The sequence below is a fragment of the Orbicella franksi genome, chromosome 10 (assembly GCF_964199315.1).
Source record: "Orbicella franksi chromosome 10, jaOrbFran1.1, whole genome shotgun sequence".
Classification (NCBI taxonomy): Eukaryota; Metazoa; Cnidaria; class Anthozoa; order Scleractinia; family Merulinidae; genus Orbicella; species Orbicella franksi.
Genome location: NC_138154.1, coordinates 29,564,657 through 29,581,740, shown reverse-complemented (window position 1 = coordinate 29,581,740; position 17,084 = coordinate 29,564,657). Strand labels below are relative to the sequence as shown.

The 17,084-nt window shown below is 38.3% G+C and overlaps 2 protein-coding genes across 4 annotated transcripts; both read right to left on the bottom strand.

Annotated features, from left to right (window-relative positions):
- Positions 1 to 100: 100 nt before the first annotated feature.
- On the bottom strand, positions 101 to 5,109 carry LOC145499378 (uncharacterized). 2 transcript variants are annotated; one of them, XM_081478896.1, is made up of 3 exons: positions 4,330 to 5,109; positions 3,254 to 3,989; positions 101 to 2,812 (listed from the first exon to the last, which is right to left on the bottom strand). In XM_081478896.1, exons 2-3 carry the CDS (start codon positions 3,945 to 3,947, stop codon positions 2,445 to 2,447), a joined length of 1,062 nt encoding a protein of 353 aa, XP_081335022.1. In that variant the 5' UTR covers positions 3,948 to 3,989; positions 4,330 to 5,109; the 3' UTR covers positions 101 to 2,444. The 2 variants fall into 2 exon arrangements, with proteins under 2 accessions (XP_081335022.1, XP_081335021.1); XM_081478895.1 differs by having other exon boundaries at positions 3,254 to 5,109.
- Positions 5,110 to 5,653: 544 nt separating this feature from the next.
- LOC145499869 (uncharacterized) lies at positions 5,654 to 16,825 on the bottom strand. 2 transcript variants are annotated; one of them, XM_081479394.1, is made up of 3 exons: positions 15,830 to 16,825; positions 11,024 to 12,436; positions 5,654 to 9,774 (listed from the first exon to the last, which is right to left on the bottom strand). In XM_081479394.1, exons 2-3 carry the CDS (start codon positions 11,760 to 11,762, stop codon positions 9,428 to 9,430), a joined length of 1,086 nt encoding a protein of 361 aa, XP_081335520.1. In that variant the 5' UTR covers positions 11,763 to 12,436; positions 15,830 to 16,825; the 3' UTR covers positions 5,654 to 9,427. The 2 variants fall into 2 exon arrangements, with proteins under 2 accessions (XP_081335520.1, XP_081335521.1); XM_081479395.1 differs by lacking the exon at positions 15,830 to 16,825 and adding an exon at positions 12,540 to 12,581.
- Between the last annotated feature and the right edge of the window lie 259 nt (positions 16,826 to 17,084).

The following is a 17,084-nucleotide window of genomic DNA, read 5'->3' as shown; positions in this document are numbered from 1 at the left end:
AAGCCGCGACAAGAAGAGCTTCGTCCTGACGTAAACGCCATTTGTTTTTCAGTTGTCTCGCGAAATGAGCAATACAGTTCGGTCGCACCAGTGCTAGGCGATTGTCTCTGGTTGAGAAGTAGCATGTCAATGTATTTATAATAATTAGATTATTGGTGTGCCATCGTAGACGGTCGTGTACGTAGTAAGCTACAGAAAATCCTCGATGCAGCATAAACGACGGTAACGAAGAGATATTAGGACCGGAGATTAAAAATCACGCTATGAGCTGACGGTTTTGCAAGAGGTTGGAAGCAGCGATGATTTAGACTTCCAGCTGGCAGAGTCCACTCACAGAAAAAAGGCAGTAACGGCTAACTCTGACTAACTACGTAAATAACTCCTATGAAACCCGGACAGTAACAGAAATAACGTGTTTTCCCATAAAGAGTTATGAATTTTTATATACATACATGTACATTTTTCTAATATCTAGCTCCGTCAGTGCAAAGGTACAGTTTTTCTCGGTCAAATATCGGCCCAGCAAGGAAATATGGCGTGGGAAAGCAGGCCAGGTAGTTTATCTTGGTAGATATTTCGTGCGGCTAACACTGCACAATAAAGTGGTAATTTGATCCTTAATTTCTCGTAGTCTCTTTAAGTATCAAACTAGTATCACGGAATCATTTCAGTGGCCCATGATAGCTCCAGAAACGTCATTTTCTTGAAGGGAGAATGCTCACTTCCCCAGTGTGAAGATTAAAAATTAATCAATCTCTATTTAATTAAAAGTTGATGTACGTAGAAATTTAACCAAACAGTCTACGATATGCATTCTATCTAGCAAAGGAAAAGGGAAAAGCAATATTTTTTCAGCCACTTTACGTGGATGTCAGATGCCAGCCATTGAGAATTAAGCGCTGAGACGCAATGAATGACCTCCCACGCAAGCGATAGACTCATTATCATACCTTCCCGTCAAAAGAGCTCTTCTCACTTCACGTTCCCTCTCTCGGTAAAATTGCGTCGGTCAGTTGGGTATAAAGAAAAAGGAAAAGTCGAGAAAAGAAATGCTCACAAACAAACAAGTAAATATTTCCAAGAGATTCTCGATTCTGCCTTCGGCATGACCGCCATTTTGAGCCGAGTCACCGTAACTCGAAACTGTGTTCGGAATCGATTATTTTTTCCTTCTTCTGTTTTTTTGTTTTTTTGGTTTTTTTTTTGTTTGTTTTTTCTTTTCTTTTCTTTTCTTTTGTTAAATACACAGAGCACACTGAAACGTGGCACCCTCGGGAGCTTGCTGGCAATTTTACTTTTTGAAAAAAAAGGTTGTTTGGGTGATGGGAAGCGAAATATTTTACAAGGGATGGGTCTAGTCCTGTTTGGTTACAAAAACACATAAGCAATAAATGCAGGATGTGTTATTTTTTGTTATTTAACTTTATTATTTTCACGCGCAAAGTCTTGCAATATTTACACAGCTTTAAAATACTCAAAGCTAGTGCTTGTTTCTTTACCAAACACTGAAGTGTATGGACTGGCGCATTTTGACTTAACACTCGATAACTAACAAGGCGAAAGTGCTCACCCAGTCGTCTGATTTGAAGAAAAACTCCATTGTTATCTTCTTTTGCAAAAATTTCCTGTGAAGGTACTTTAGTTTGCAGTCGGTCCACCGTAAGAAAAAAAGATGGCGGGTGTACATTTTACCACAATGCCTCGCGAACCTAACACAACCTAAGAGGCACAAAGGAAGCCTTATAGCCTGTACTAAGGATATTAAGTAGCCTAGGTTTGAAGATTTTGTAACGTTTTTATGAACGTTGTTTAGGTTCTCGTGCGCTGAGAACTATGGGTTAATGTACAAGTCGCCATCTTTTTTCCTACGGAGGATTATAACGTTAGGGCCCTAGGCTAGAGGAGTGGTGGTGGTTGGGAGAAGTTTCTTCTTTCACCTTCCCCCTCTCTCCCTCGTCTTCTATATGGCTCCAAATGACATGACTAAAAGCCAGCCTTTTTTCCATTTATTACATAAGCATATGTTTGCGAGAAACCGTTTTCCTCTTGTCCAATATTCAAGAAGTATTTCCAAATCGGAAACATAACAACAATTTTTAAAGTTCGATTAGTTTGCCTGAGCGTGTTATCTTAGAACAACTAAATGAGTCAAAAATCTCCGCAGTGGCATATTAGTACAACTTTGTCTAGACCTGCCTTCTCAAATAACTATTTCAGCCCACTCTAGTTATGACTCATTTAAGCCCATGGCTCTATATCAGCCAGTGAAAGTTCAGGCTCTAATGTACATAGTCAAATTATCTCCCATACAGGCACTGTTTTTTGTTCGCCGAACGGGTCCCAATTTTAGGAATAAAACAGACACAGTTAGAGCAGTGTACAGTGTGCTACCGTGTTTCGTATTTTCAGGTGATTTTCTTTTCGAGTAGGATGCAACTTTAGGACTAGAAGCACAAACACCCCGTTGTCTTTTCCTCTTTTTTGCGTTTCTTTTCCTTGTCATCGTCCTCGCACCAAGCTAAACAGGGACACAACTCCATTATAAAATTATAGAAAATCTTGTACACCAAAAAACCCACAATAATCAGAACCCAAAAGACGAGGCCAATCGAAAAGATGATGTCAGAAGGACCGCTAACGGCTCCCTTCAAATCAGGAACCTCTACCATGACCCTAAGCTTGGCTATACCCATACATGGAGTCAGGACCATTACCATAAAACCAAGCCCAGCTGGTGCAGCGATAAGGAACCTCAGCGGATAACAGCTCCAGCAGAATGGGTTCCCGATCCAGAAGTACAGCGGAAGGATCCCTGTGTAAAATTGTAGACAGATGAAGAAGGTAAAGAGAATTGCGAGGCACACAGTTGATGGTTACTGCTTACTAGTTTAAGTTCAAAACATGATTGTAATATATGCCATGTATCTTATGTTAATAAACAGTTCACTTTTTTGGAATATTTCTACTCCCCCCTGGATGAAATGCTAGTCCATCGCAAGGTTAACCCCAGCATTAAATTTTCCGGTACCCATTTATACACCTGGGTGGAAAGAGGCACTGTGAGAATAAAGTGTTTTGCCAAAGAACACAACACAATGTCCCCGGCCAGGGCTCGAACCCGGACCCCTCGATCCGGAGTAGAGCGCACTAACCATGAGGCCACCGCACCTGCACAAAATGAAAACCTAGCGATATTTTACTAAATATTTTGGCTAAATATTTGATTAGTGTGCATACTGCCCAATTGGCTTACCTTTATAAATAGTTATCAATGCTACTGCGGACACTTTAAGACCAATCCACAGGCTACTTCTCACTAGGGAGAGTTCTGCGGGAATCGAGCTGGCACTTATTGCGCATTCCCAACAGTTTGCTGGCCCAAAGTAATGCACGCTCAGTTCCACGGCCAGGCACGAAACTGGAATGTCGTGAGCAAACGTCTCCAGGCACATGAAAATAGTGTGGATGTGTACAATACTTCGGTAATACTTCGGGGTGTCGAGCGAGTCAACTTCGTGCTCAAACTCAGGTTCTCGGCAGTGCTTGCATAAGTTAGGAAGTAACGTGCATAAGTGTGCAATGTAAAGCCCTGCGCCGATCCCAGCAAAAATTAGGAAAAACCATTGAAGAATCTCTAGTGTTGTCGTATGCTTGTCGAGGTCGGAGATTGTAAAATTCCCTGGATCTCTGCAGTAAATCGTCTTTGTCCCTCCGGGATCAACTTGCGTGCTGTTCATGTTGTAGTCGCTCTCAAGCTCATTACATTTCTTCACGGCATTAAACACGTCGAAAAACATGCCTACGTCCGAGGCTACGTTGTACCCTTGTAAAACACTGTAGACGGTGAACTGAATTATGTATGCAGTCTTCATTGACATTTCACGACAAAATATGGCGCAAATTTTTGAACAACAGCCAATGCAGAATTCACAGAGTCGATCCGCCATCTTGAGTCCCTTGCACTTTGGAACCTGAGAGTTTTGAATGATCTAAGTAATAAAAAATTGAAGAGGAACAAAGATTCGACAAGTAAGTAAACTTCTACATTACAATCACTACGTAATCAATATTTGACATTAATTTCTTCAACTAAATTGGTGGCTAATTACGTTTTTGAATCAAATAAACAATCGATCACAGAGAAAATTAGAATCCAGCACCCACTTCTCAGTGTTGCAAGTTTATAGCCTCCAGTTGCTGATAGTTTGTAATAGAGATGTCCATGTATGTTTCAACAAACCAGTTGTGTGTTATTCACTTTCAAGTATCTGCGTTTGTCGCATGATTTAATACCACGAAGAAAAAGGATAGAGTTTATGAATTACATACCTTCGAAAGTTCTGCTTTACAGCTTGAAGGACCAGCAACTTAATTTGTCGTCCGTAAAGAAATCGGCGGGAGCTGCCAAAAGTTTTGGGGAGGAAACAAACCTTTTCAAGAAACAAGAGTTCTGTTTATACAAATGAAAGCGGCGGACTCATGCAACCGTGAACTGAGCTTCGTATTGAACCGATGACGAGGAAACAAAATATTTGCATACGGTTGACAAAAGAACTGAAGTGTGACATAGTTAGAGAATAAAACAGAATTCGCGGAGTTACTGAGAAATGTGTGAAAACGTTTCAGTTCCTAAGCTAACAAAAAAACACGTTATCTCACTGACTAGGTGACAAAAAGTTATCTCTATGGCTTTTGGTTGTACAACAAGACAACTATTACATGTAGATGGTTTGATTACTGGGGTTAATTCTCGTCACAAGTATGGATGATGATTTATTGGAGATCTAAAGAGAAATTATATGTTGATGACAAAAGGGAATCAACTCAGGTTGAAATGATATACTCACTCAAGTAATGCGACGACTCTTTGGCGACTAGTTCATATGAGTGTAAGCTGCGCAGAGAATCACACAGAAGAGGCAGTATTTCGGTGACTTTGAGGGGCGAACTGAACACGCGAGGTATGCTTGAAGTGCAAGGAGCACAAGCCTTTCGCGCGTGTTATTTTCTGTCACGCGCGTGACTCCAATGTCGCGCTAGGATTAATTGAAATGTTTTCTTTCTCAAATAACCAACGACCTTCAAAAGAGAAAGGAGGGAATAAAAAGAAGCGGTGAAGAAACATGAAAATGAAGTGAAAATTCTCAATCTTAAAAGTGTTAAAAGCTCTCAAGAAGCTTTAAAGTGATCGATCAAGACACAGATATGAATACCATTATCGTGGTTATAAGTGGCAAGCCGAAAAACAAATCTTTACATAACCCAGTGTCGCAAAACCAGAAAAATATCAAGTCGTTCAGGAACTCTAATTTCGAGATAATGTACATGCTTTTGAGAGTCAAGGTGTTTAAACAAAGATGATGACAAGATGACAAGATGACAACGTGTTTTATTCAAGATGATGAAAATAAAATACAAGAAAAAGCACATCTTGAAAAGGAAAACTAGAGGTGGACCCTACGGCGTTTCCCTCAATAAAAGGATAAAACAGATATAAAATACGTATATTCAATGAAAATATATAAAATAGAATATTAAATAACTATCTACAAAGTATGAATCAGGTCACTGACAAACAATTCAAATCAGGAGTGTCATTTGCCGCACGCCGCAGAAAGCCTTTGTATTACCAATTTTAACTAAAGCGCTTTTTTCGATTGCAACAACTGAAATCGAAATTAAAGAAGTAAAGAGGATCTGTGATGAACATTATGGCCAAAATCAGAAACTTTGAAGGATGCGGCATATTCTGTCAAGAAGCAAATGTGTCAAACACTACAAACGATGGTGAGAAAAAACAAAGAGAGACCGTAAAGAAAAATCGATTGTGATGAACGGAACACTATGGCGGGAAAGAAATAGAAGGCTGAGATGGACGTGGGACACTGTGGCGGGAAACACATAGAATATTGGGACGGACGCATCGCATAAGGATGAAAAACAAATAGAAACAGTGACAGAAGTGCCACTTTTATACCAGAAAAACATTTAAGGTGATTCCATTGCGCATCCCTACTGCGCACGATTTTCGCATCATTAGCGCGTGCATATGGTCGCCTGCACGTACGCAACCTAAGAGATTTCCCTCAAGCAAAATAAAAGCTCGTTTTCTCTTAAACGAGCATGGTGGCCTATATTTTTTATTGCATAATTTTGGTGTACAAATTATCCGCTTTAAATTAAGAAAAAAAATTTTCGAGAGGAAAAAAAGATATGGCTAAAAGTGTACAGAAAACCGTTACTCGAGGATTTGAATTATGACCTCGAAAAGAACGATTAGAGGAATGTGTGTTATTATTTTTTTTCCATAAATTATATATTACATTGTTCCACGTGCCCGAGACTTTATACCTATCAAGATTTTTTTAAGTATTGCTTTAATAACTTTTGCTTCCAGCTACCGCAAAATGTAACGTGAACTGATGAAATAACGTGCGTGGTTAGGCATAAATGGGATGTGATGGCCCATCATATCTCGTGATCGAGAATGGTGACCCATGTATTTTATTGTATTTTTCGAAACAGTGCTTGGTAGGGAACGGTCAGGGAAGGTTTCAAAAGTATTGTTCGGCAACTTTTATTTCTGAGGAATCACCATAAGGCAGGGGGTTAACATGATGGCCATATTTTGGCTAGGTATTATGGTTTTAACACAAATATCTACGTTTTGGGCTGCTTTGCAAATTTTCTGGTGATTTTTGGGTATAGCTGTAGGAAAAGTTCAGCGATTTCCATGTTATGCCTACGATCGTCGAGAAAGAATAGCAGTGTATCTCAGCGCGCGCAATCACTGTAACGATCAACGATCAACGATCACTGGAAAGCGCTTTCCATTCATCGGTCACAACGATCGCTGAATCCCGGGTTTTTTTTGTTTTGTTTTTTTTGCAATGATCAGATAGTGATCATATGGAAACAAGCGTTTCTGCGACGTAGTTACAATTAACAGAATGTCAGATCTGTAGAGAAGTTTTAGGCCTCTCTTGAGCTTCTCACAAACGGGAGTGTAATTTCAGTTGGTAACTGAACCTTCTCACCAGTATCTATCACAGTCACACCTTCAAATACCTAAATCCTCTATAATTTCAATTGTAGCGTAGCTTCCACACAATTATATTCACCACTGTAAGACTTTGAAAATAATAATTTAATGTATCTTTTACGTAAGTAACATTAATTCGTTGTACACAAACAGTTAAGTATACTTTTACAATAATAAAATGAAGTTTAAATAAGACCACAAAGTTAACGATATATATAGCCGCGCCTTGAAAGCTAAAACATTGTATCGTGGCATAAATATCTTCTACTATTGCTTCAGTTGCTTCTTTTATGCCATTTTAACAACATTTCAGCATAGTAAGTATAACTTTCTTGCGAGCTGGTAGCCAATGATTAGAACCAGTCCCCTTTCTTGCATGCCGCACTCTCAATACAAGCGTTCCACTATGATTGAATCGTGTATAACTTAGATCAATTCGTAAGTAGATCGTTTGCTTCTATTCCCAGACAAGTAGCATGACCAAAACTACAATAGAATTGTTTTCCGCTTGATATCCGTTTCCAGCTGATGAACTAAATCAAAATTAAACATGTATTGAACTTTCACCATAAAATGTGCAATAAATTGCAATCGTCACTTGGAGCACAACCCAACCACGAAAATTTAAGTGTACTATAGTTTGGCAACTAGTTGGCTAAGAACGCCTAATCTCTACTACTACTATTAGCCATCGTATTTTGCTCACCGTTTTGTAAAGTCTTCACTGTTGTTGTCGTATTTTTCACCCTCTTTGTTGACAAGACACAATAATACTGTTTAACTTGTTACTATTTCCTTTATAGCCCCTTCAGTATGTTGCGATGGCTTTAGAGCGATTTCTACTCGCGAATGTTTTTCGCAATTGATTTAGTTCTGCATTACTACGCTAATCGATTGGCTTAGAAACAGACTTTTCTATTGGTTCATTGGGAAGTCTCTGTCCTTTATGACTGGCTAGAGTGATTACTTTCGTTTTGTTTTCACAACCCTTGTTGAAAACCGCTCTAGAGTCCTCTGCATTTGTATTTACTTCTATATAAAGAAAATAACTCGCTTTATTGACATTTGTCGGACCGAGAAATTCTAAGAAAGTATTCACGAATAGATTCATGCATACTCATAAAATCTTCTGTAGCCCAATTCTTACCCTACTTAACTAAGCTACCTTATACTTTAAAACCCTAACAAAAGCAGGCATTGCCCATGTCTAGTGAAAGAAAAATGTTCCTTACAAGATATATTTACAAGAATTTTTAAAAAATAAATAATTAACTAAATTGCTACTGTATATTTTGTTGTATCTTTGCTCAGCATTATAAGCGTTATTAAATTAGGCCTCAAAATAAAATTTCTTAACTAAAAAAAGTATAATAAAACAATAGAAAACCGATAGCGTTTGGCACAGAATTTTGAAACGTCCATTTTTCAATAAATATGCATTTTTACAAGACGTATTATAGACATGAAGGGAACTGAATAAATGCCTCACAACTTATAACTCGTTACAGTACTGTAAAACTCTAATCCACCAATCTAACAAGCGATGGAAGTATCTACTTTTTCTATTTTCTACAGTAGCCAAACTGTTCAAATAAAGAACTAATTAAAATGGCACAGTTTTTCAAAACAAACGCAGCAAATGAGCAAATACTACGGGTTTTTTTACTATTCACTAGCCAATTAGAGTTCTAATTTTATTTTTATTTTGTTTAAATTTTCGTCACTTCGTCAATCTTTTCCTAGCGTCTCTTTTCTTATTTTGATGAAACAAAATCAAATCAACTTAGCGGCAGCGCTCGGTTTCTGACGTTCAATCGCTGTACGCCGTCCTTTCAGCTCTGTATGACACAGGGAGTCACGTGAGATGCCTACTGTCTGCAGGACTTAGGATTTAAGTTTATTCGAGAACTTTTCCGTGTTAAATTTGCAATTCTTCCCATTACAAGCAACGGTCATTTTTTTTCTGCACGTAACTTGTTCTACGGTTCGAAACCAGTTGCTAGGAAACGAAGCTGATAGTCAGTCGATTCTTTCAATTGACCCGCGACTGTACGTATTGTTTGTTTACTTTTCTTGCTTTTTTCCCGGTGTTGGTCTATGTATGTCATAATATCTCCAGCACAGGATGGCATGACGCAAACGTCTCAAAACTAAACAACTTGTACTGCATTGCGTTAATTATTCGAAAAGAACTCACTGAAACGAACATCACGATGGTGCAACTCAAGTTGTCAATTACCACATAGCTTACACGCATTATTCCTATAGCACCCCCTCCCCCCTCCCCTATCAAGTCTTTCTCCCCTGGCTCTCCCCCTCCAAGGAAAAGAAAAAGCAAACGATAAAGCAAAAAATGACGAAAACCAAAATAGTTCGACCGTGTCCTTAACAGCACAAGCATCCTTCTTTTGAGCCGTCGGCTTTCTCCTTCCTCTCACACGGACAGCAAATGGCACAGAGGCATTTACCACAAAAATACCAATAGAGGAACGACAACAAGAAAATAATACCCCAGAAAAACATGCCAAACGTCCAAATGGTCTGCGCTATAGTCCCCATTTCGTCCTTCATCTGAGGCGCCACATCAAACAGGCGATTTATGGCCACTCCCATGGCAGGGGCCAAGGTGAGCACACAGTAAAGGAACCCAGCTGGGAGCACTACGCAGATGCGGAGCGGGTAACAGGCCCAACAGAATGGGTTCCCGATCCAAGCGTACAGCGGCAAGATACCTGTTGATGAGGATGTTGTAAGCGATCTGATTAGTAAAACTTTCTTCCCTTCACAAGCTATCTACGGGCAAAAAGAATGAATGAATGAATTTTATTTAACTGTCTGAGTATTTAGCTTAGGTAGCTAATTGTGGACACTCAAATAATACTATAAGAAAATAAAATTAAACAAAAAAAAAAGAAATGAATAGATAAATAAAGAAGAGATAAAAATTTGTACAAATATGTTAAAATTGTTCTGCGGTAAGAATGTCCTAGAGGATGCTCCAGCGTCTACAGCTGAAATTCATAGCTTTTTATTAGTCGCATCGAAGTTCTTGTTCCAGATGATGCAGATGTACCGCCGTCAAATAGAAAGAAATGAAGGAGTGTAAAAATGGCAGTTCGGTAGTTGTCAGTTTGAAGATCTTTGAATGGTGAGCTATATACAGGGCATGTATAGAGATCTTTTAGTGTAGCTGCGCCTACACTTTGGAACATGCTCCCAACAGGCCTGTGCAATATCGAGTCCATTTTAACTTTTAAATCTTCTCTTAAAATATATCTTATTAAGTTAGCTTTTAAGTTAGCCTTTAGTGCTTAAATTCCTTTGTTATTGCTAAATTTAGTTTATGTACACATTTTATATTATATATTTTAATATTGTAATGCGCTTTTGATCATTAAATGTTAAATAGCGTAATAGAAATTATTAAATCATCATTATTATCATGTCGGCTAAAAAATGTTAAGTTGACAATCCGTGATTGTATGTTGATCAAATCGATCAGAGCTGGACTAGTTTACAACAGCTTGAAAATTGCGCGTTTGTTTTTTATCCACAGAGACATGTTCCAACGATTTGACGGTCACTAGATTTCATGCAAAGAAACGAGGTAATAACTGAGTGATTAAAACTTCTCTAGAAAATAAAATTGGTATCAGGATGGTGCTCTAGCAATGACAACACAGAGAGCTGTCAAATACAACGCCTACCTTGACCTGTACGCAGCTGCACGCTCTCGGAACAGAATCACATTTTAATTCACAAATTTGATTTACTTTTCGTATCTTTCTAGGCTCCTTTACAACTTAAAACCCTGGGAAGAGGTTGCCTAATTTCATAAAACTAAAAAATGCATTGTTATTTTTTTTTTAACAGTATTTACGTATTTTATCAACTTAATAGATTCAAATCTTCAGATTTTTTTATTGTTTTGCAATATTTCTTACAAGCAATCTATAAATAATAGAATCAGATTTTACATACCCTTGTAGATGCTGACAATAGCTATGGAGCCTAACAGAAGCCCTAGCCACATCTCGCAGTTGATCAGCGCCTGTGGATTTGGGGGGAGCTCTCCAGGTGTCATGGCGCAGTCCCAGCAGTTGATACCACCGGCTCCCCACATCTGCACGCACAGCTCTACAGCCAGACATGACACAGGCACGTCATGAATCAGCGTCTCCACCAAAAGAAACAGCGTGTGAATCTGAAGGATCTTCTGGTAGTAAGGCCCAGCCTCAGACACCATGTTCTCGAAGTTTTCGTCTCTCCAATGCTTACACGTGTTCGGGAAGAGCACCACGATGTGAACGACGTACATCCCTCCGGAGAGGCAGATAAAGAAGAAGAAAACGCCTTCGAGGAGCTTAAGCGTTGCCGCCTTCTCACCTAGCAACACCTGGGTAGCGTTTTCCGTCGCGACGCAATACGGGCGCGTTAGGTTGGTGTCGTTGCTCAAGGGTTGCAGTGTTGCGGTTGAGAGCTCGTCGCATCGCGCGTACGTTTCGGACGTTTCGAGGAAAACTCCGACATCAGTGCCAATGTTGAAACCTTGGAATAAGGCGTACAGAATGATCTGACAGAGAAATCCACAGCCGGGCGAAACAGCATTGCAGAAGCAACGGCAGATCCCGCGGCAAATTGCCATGCAACTTTTCCCCAGGCATTTACAGCAATTTGCAAGAAATTTCTGGATGCAGCTACAGAGGCACGAGCAACACATGATGACAGTTTTCTATTTACTCAGTTCACAGATGAAATCCACCAGAATAAAATATTCAAGATTAAAATGGTCTAGAAATGCGAACTTCTCTCAACTAAGTCTTACACCAGGATGTGTGCGTGTCGTTCCCCTAATGTAGGCTTCCGAGGAGCCTGCGAAGAATTTTAAGCGAAGATTTCGTCGAAAATTCTTCCCACAGTCGCTGACCTTTTGCCGCAGATTAAACAAGATGGCCGCCGCTAGGGCTGTCACAACGCGTCGAGAGATTTGCTGAAGAATTTACTTCGATTCGCGAAAAGGCTGAAAGAATGATCTGTGAGGGCCTTGTTTTGATTGAATTCTCCTTCGCCAAAGCCAGACACTTAGTTACAATCTCAAAACAAAGTATTTAGTCCAATGTTTCCAAAATCAAATAACTGTCCATGACCGCTTTTTTTCTTCGGCACTTTTACGCAGTTGACCCGACGGTTCCTCAGCGAACACTTCGTCGACTCCTTGAAAACGTCCTCAGTTTAAAGCTCCCCTTTGGCTAATTTTCTTTCCTTCTAACTAAGGCTAACCTAAATTTTGATTGAATTTGTCGCTGCGTACGCGTTGTATTTTTAGTTTTCCTTGATAATCTTGATCCCTGTGAAATTTGCATTTACCCGAAGCCCACACCACTTGAATCGCGGCTGCAAAGACAAGACAAGCAAAATATAAATTAGTCTCGAGATTTAAATGAAAATTTCGCGAGGAAAAAAAGTTCAAATGGGTATTTCAGTGTTTTAAACAAACCTTTTGCGAAAGACCGTTCGAATCGTCGAACAGAAGAACGCAAAAAAAACTTTGGATGTTTGTTAATATTTAATGACAGTGGCTTTTATACCGAGCTGTCAACGATGAAGCATAGCTTTATGAATAAGAAATTGAGGGGAATTGTTTACACGCCGATTATGGTCTCGCTGAGATTAAATCAACAAATCTAAGTAAAGAGAAAGCTTTTGTAATTAAACCTGAGATATTTGAAAAATTCGGAGTATAAACCGAAAATTCGCACTGCGTTCTATAACAGAATTAGGCATATTTTTCGACAACCATAAATAAAAAAATATCTCAGGAATCAGCCAGGTATTCAGTAAATATCCATACAGTTTTCCTGTGCTAATTTATTCAAGGCCTGTTTACATGAACACAAACTCTCGGAAGAGTTTTAAAAGGAAATACAGTAATATTCAAAATCTGTTACTTTTGGAACTGGCGGTTCCCTAGATTTTACTTCAAATATGCGAAAATATTAAGGTTAGCGAACACGGTCAAAAACTTTACCCGGGTTATAGGAAAAGAATCAATCTTGAACGAGAGATTTTTTCCTTTGGGCTTCTTACACAGATCGTTAGTATAAATTTACGATCCATACACTCTCAATTTTTTATTTTTCAGAAAGATTTTATGAATGTATATCATCACTGAAACTCAAATAATCAAAATATACGAATAAACAGCGATACCCTGATTCAGCTGTTGTGTATATTATGAACTAAATTCATGATGTGCCTTCCAGATTTGTTTCACAGAAATTGAAATAGACGAACTGTTATTGTTGTCTCAGCAGCTTGGCACTTAGAGTGTCTACCCTGAGATCAAAACTGGTGCAACCTCTTACATCGAATAAACAAATATCTTATATGTTTTCTCAACATATAACCGAGTTGTAATCGATATATCAACATGATAGTACCGTTGATTTGTTCATGAAACAAACTCGACACAGAGTGAACAGAATAAACAAGAATCAAAACAGCACATCTTACCAGAGTGCGTGGCAGAGGCAAAAAAAATTTGAATTTCAAATTTAAGGCAGAGTTTTGACACCTTGGGCTTGCCAAATAAGGCTAGAACAAGTGGTGATAGAGCAGACACTTAAATATAGATCTCGTGGTTCAAATATACGGAAACAGCACAATGATATCTTCAGGCAAGAACTAGAAACTACCAACATGCAAATCTAAAGCGTACATTCGTGGCGCTTACTTCCGGATCGTCAAGGTCATCCAATCAGAAATAAGATCCTCCCCCATGCCATTGTCAAGTCGATTTTATTTTTCATTATGTCCTTATCTTCGATTTTGAAAGTCTGATTATTTCGTCGGTCTATAGTTTAGTCCACAACTTTCGAATCAACTTTGTTTTCCCATTAGGCGTTCGTTCAAAAAAGCGTTAACGGTAACGTTTAAAAGGCATGCAAGGAAAGGCAAAAGCAATGCAAAGACTGATCGATACGTTCACTCACTGATCAGCTAACAGCAAAACTAAAATCCAACTACGCAATTATATTTCAAATGACTTGTAATACAGTTTACTCGCACGTTATAAAGAGGATGTTCTCATTTCAAAGTATATCATGTTGCAGGTTTACGTTTTGCAGTATGGTTGGTTTTACGCAGCTTCAGGTGATCTAGTGAAAATTCACTGAGTTTATGCTCGGTATTTACTTTAAAATGCGTGAACTAGAACGGACTGATTTCTAGCTACCGTGTTATAAAACCTACTGTGTCCTTTAAGTCGTGTAAGTAAGGTTTTGTGAGAACTTCGGAACTGCGCTGATCGAGATCTTTGCCGAGGTGTTAGCGGCTGTTACGCTTCCTAGCTCAGGAGTTTCACAGAAACGGAGCGACTACACCACAAACAGTATATTCGTTAAAGTGACATTTGGCAACTTCTAAATAGTTGTTGAAACGCCGTGAACAATGCTAAAAATCTACAAGGATACCTAAAGTGAGACTATTTCAAAAAATCAGCTATGTTACTTTGAAAGTATATATCGCTACGATGTCGTGTACCAAAAAAAGTGCTAGTTGAAAAAAATTCAAAAGTATATTAACTATAATTATTCTCTGACATGAACACAGCTCAATTAATTTATTGAATAACTGGAAATATATATCCCATGACTACCACCCCTAACAAATTAAAATGATCTGAGAATTTTTGAGTTCGGTAGTTTTTTTTTTTAATCGTCATTCTTAAAGATTATATCTAACTCTCTCTCTTGCACTAATATTGAGATTTTATAGCAGGAAATTTAAAAATCTGGCTTCTATTTATGTATATGGAAAAATAACCTAATAGATAGCTGTGGATAAAACTGTCTCTGCAAATTTAATTCAGGAGATCTCAAATTTGTTGACTAGTTACAGTCACTTCTGAACCTCATTCACAATTCATGCAACTTAAAAATTAGTCCGGCAAAGAGTATAGAACTTTCTAATTTGATAACAGAAATATACACGCGCACAGAAAGCACGGCACCGAATTTCTGGGAGAAAAACGATCCATTTAAGGCTTTCTTTTGCGGATTATTTACTTATTGGCAAACTACGGCCTTTTTCTGAATAGCTTGTCAGCCGACTCTCCGAGGGAGAAAAAGAAGCAAATTGATAAAGGACCATAACTTGTAACTTGCAGGCAGTATCTTCTGAAATGGCAGAAAATCACTTGTACATGTTTCAACGAAATATCACGGTTTTAATTTACATTCAAGTTGAACTTCAAGAAATTCTACTGCTCGGCGTATACTAAAACGTCGAATTTCAACCCGAAGAACAACTGAACTGGTAGCTACGGTATAAGTTAAGGTAAAGTTCGACTCATGCTATCCATCTTAATGTAGATAGATATTATGTACTGATATATATTTTTTGATTACGAATCCAACATGTTACCTTGAGTCAGTGGTAAATCGTCAGTCTGTGAACCGTGTGATCCCCGCTAAACTGACATTTTACCGAGAACTTCACTCGCCACTCGGATTTCATCGTGAAACCGTTCGCAAATTTAGAAAAAAAAAAACAAACATATTTGATACATCCAAAATCTATTTTATTTTGAGCTGTGTTCCATCGTACGGTAGAAGAAAACTCAATATATTTGCCGAATAAATGTCCGCCATTTTGAACATTGAGTTCTCCCAAAATCAAACCGTCATTTCTACGTTTTAAACGGCGTGAGTGCATACTGCCTCACAATTTTTTTTTTGTAACAACATGGGACGATATACAAGCATGAAATAGAGACGATGAACTTACCTGGTTGTTTTTCACCTCTTGGCTCTTCGTTTTAGATTTCAAACATCGATCGAAGACAAGCGGAAACGACAACTTTTTCTTTTACCATCATCGTATATATTAACTGACAGGCAGGTGTAATGGTCTCGAAAGTTTCCGGTGTTTTCAGTGTTTCGGGTTGTCTTTTTTGTTGATTTCCACTTAAGTTTGCAATATTCTTTGGTACTTACTTGGTTGCCACAGGCATCACTTTTCAAAATTCTCTGACTTTTCCCTGATAAAAATAGAATTTACCTAACCAAAAACCGTGAAAAACAAAATGTCAGATCCACTAGCCGCTTCTGGCCTCAGCCATCCTTTTGTACTCGCTCACTAAGACTAATAATTTCTCAACAATTTTTTTTTCTTCATTAAGTAAAAAATATTGTTGAGATCACAATGACCCAAAATGTTTCTCCCAGCCTTAAATGACATTAAATCAGCCGTATTAAATTCTTTCGATTTTCCCTGACCTTTCTTCAAAAAATCGATTTTCCCTGACTCAAAATAAAATTCTCTGACTTTTCCCTGACCTTGAAAAATTCTTTTCCCTCTCTCAGCATTTCCTGACCTGTGGCAACCCTAACTTATATGCGTGCCTCAGAGACAAAAATTATTTTTTAGCATTATTCCTGCTTCATGATACAAGTATTTCGTGTTTGGTTTTCTCCTAAAACATTTCCCACGGCTAGATATTTTTATTCCTTTTACTGAATACGCAATATCAATTTGTGGTTGTTGTTGTTGTTGTTGTTGTTGTTGTTGTTGTTGTTTTCGTTTTCAGATGAGTTTCTCTTTCCGCTGACCAGGTTATTGAATTCATACACGTATATGAGACTTGGCTAAAGCAGGCTTATGATAATGTTTAGAATGATGTCAATTTTTTTTAAAGATAGATTTGAGAGATACATCTTTCTACACAGAAACTTTTATCATCGTCAGGTGCAATATAAATACCAAGTTAACGGAAACGTTCGGGAACAAAACCTCATGATTTGTGAAAAAAAAAACTCGCAAGCTTCTTATAAGAGTATTTTAACATTTTTTAAATCAGTTGTTTCCAGTAGTGGATCGCTTTTTCCTGCTGGGAAAACAACACTTGGTACCAAACCAGTCTTTAAACACTTTCTTCAGGAATAATCAATGTCCATATTAGGTATGATTTTCGTGATCTAATTTATCCTGAAAAAGGACAGAGTTTTTAAGTTCAAAAGACGTTTCCGACGCGGACTTGTCA

Excerpts from the sequence above, each read along its gene's own strand:
- LOC145499378 (XM_081478895.1), bottom strand. The coding sequence starts at position 3,947 with ATGGCGGATCGACTCTGTGAATTCTGCATTGGCTGTTGTTCAAAAATT. Across the intron at positions 2,813-3,253 it reads ATTGATAACTATTTATAAAG|GGATCCTTCCGCTGTACTTC; the intron begins GTAAGCCAATTG and ends AATTTTACACAG.
- LOC145499869 (XM_081479394.1), bottom strand. The coding sequence starts at position 11,762 with ATGTGTTGCTCGTGCCTCTGTAGCTGCATCCAGAAATTTCTTGCAAAT. Across the intron at positions 9,775-11,023 it reads TATTGTCAGCATCTACAAGG|GTATCTTGCCGCTGTACGCT; the intron begins GTATGTAAAATC and ends CCTCATCAACAG.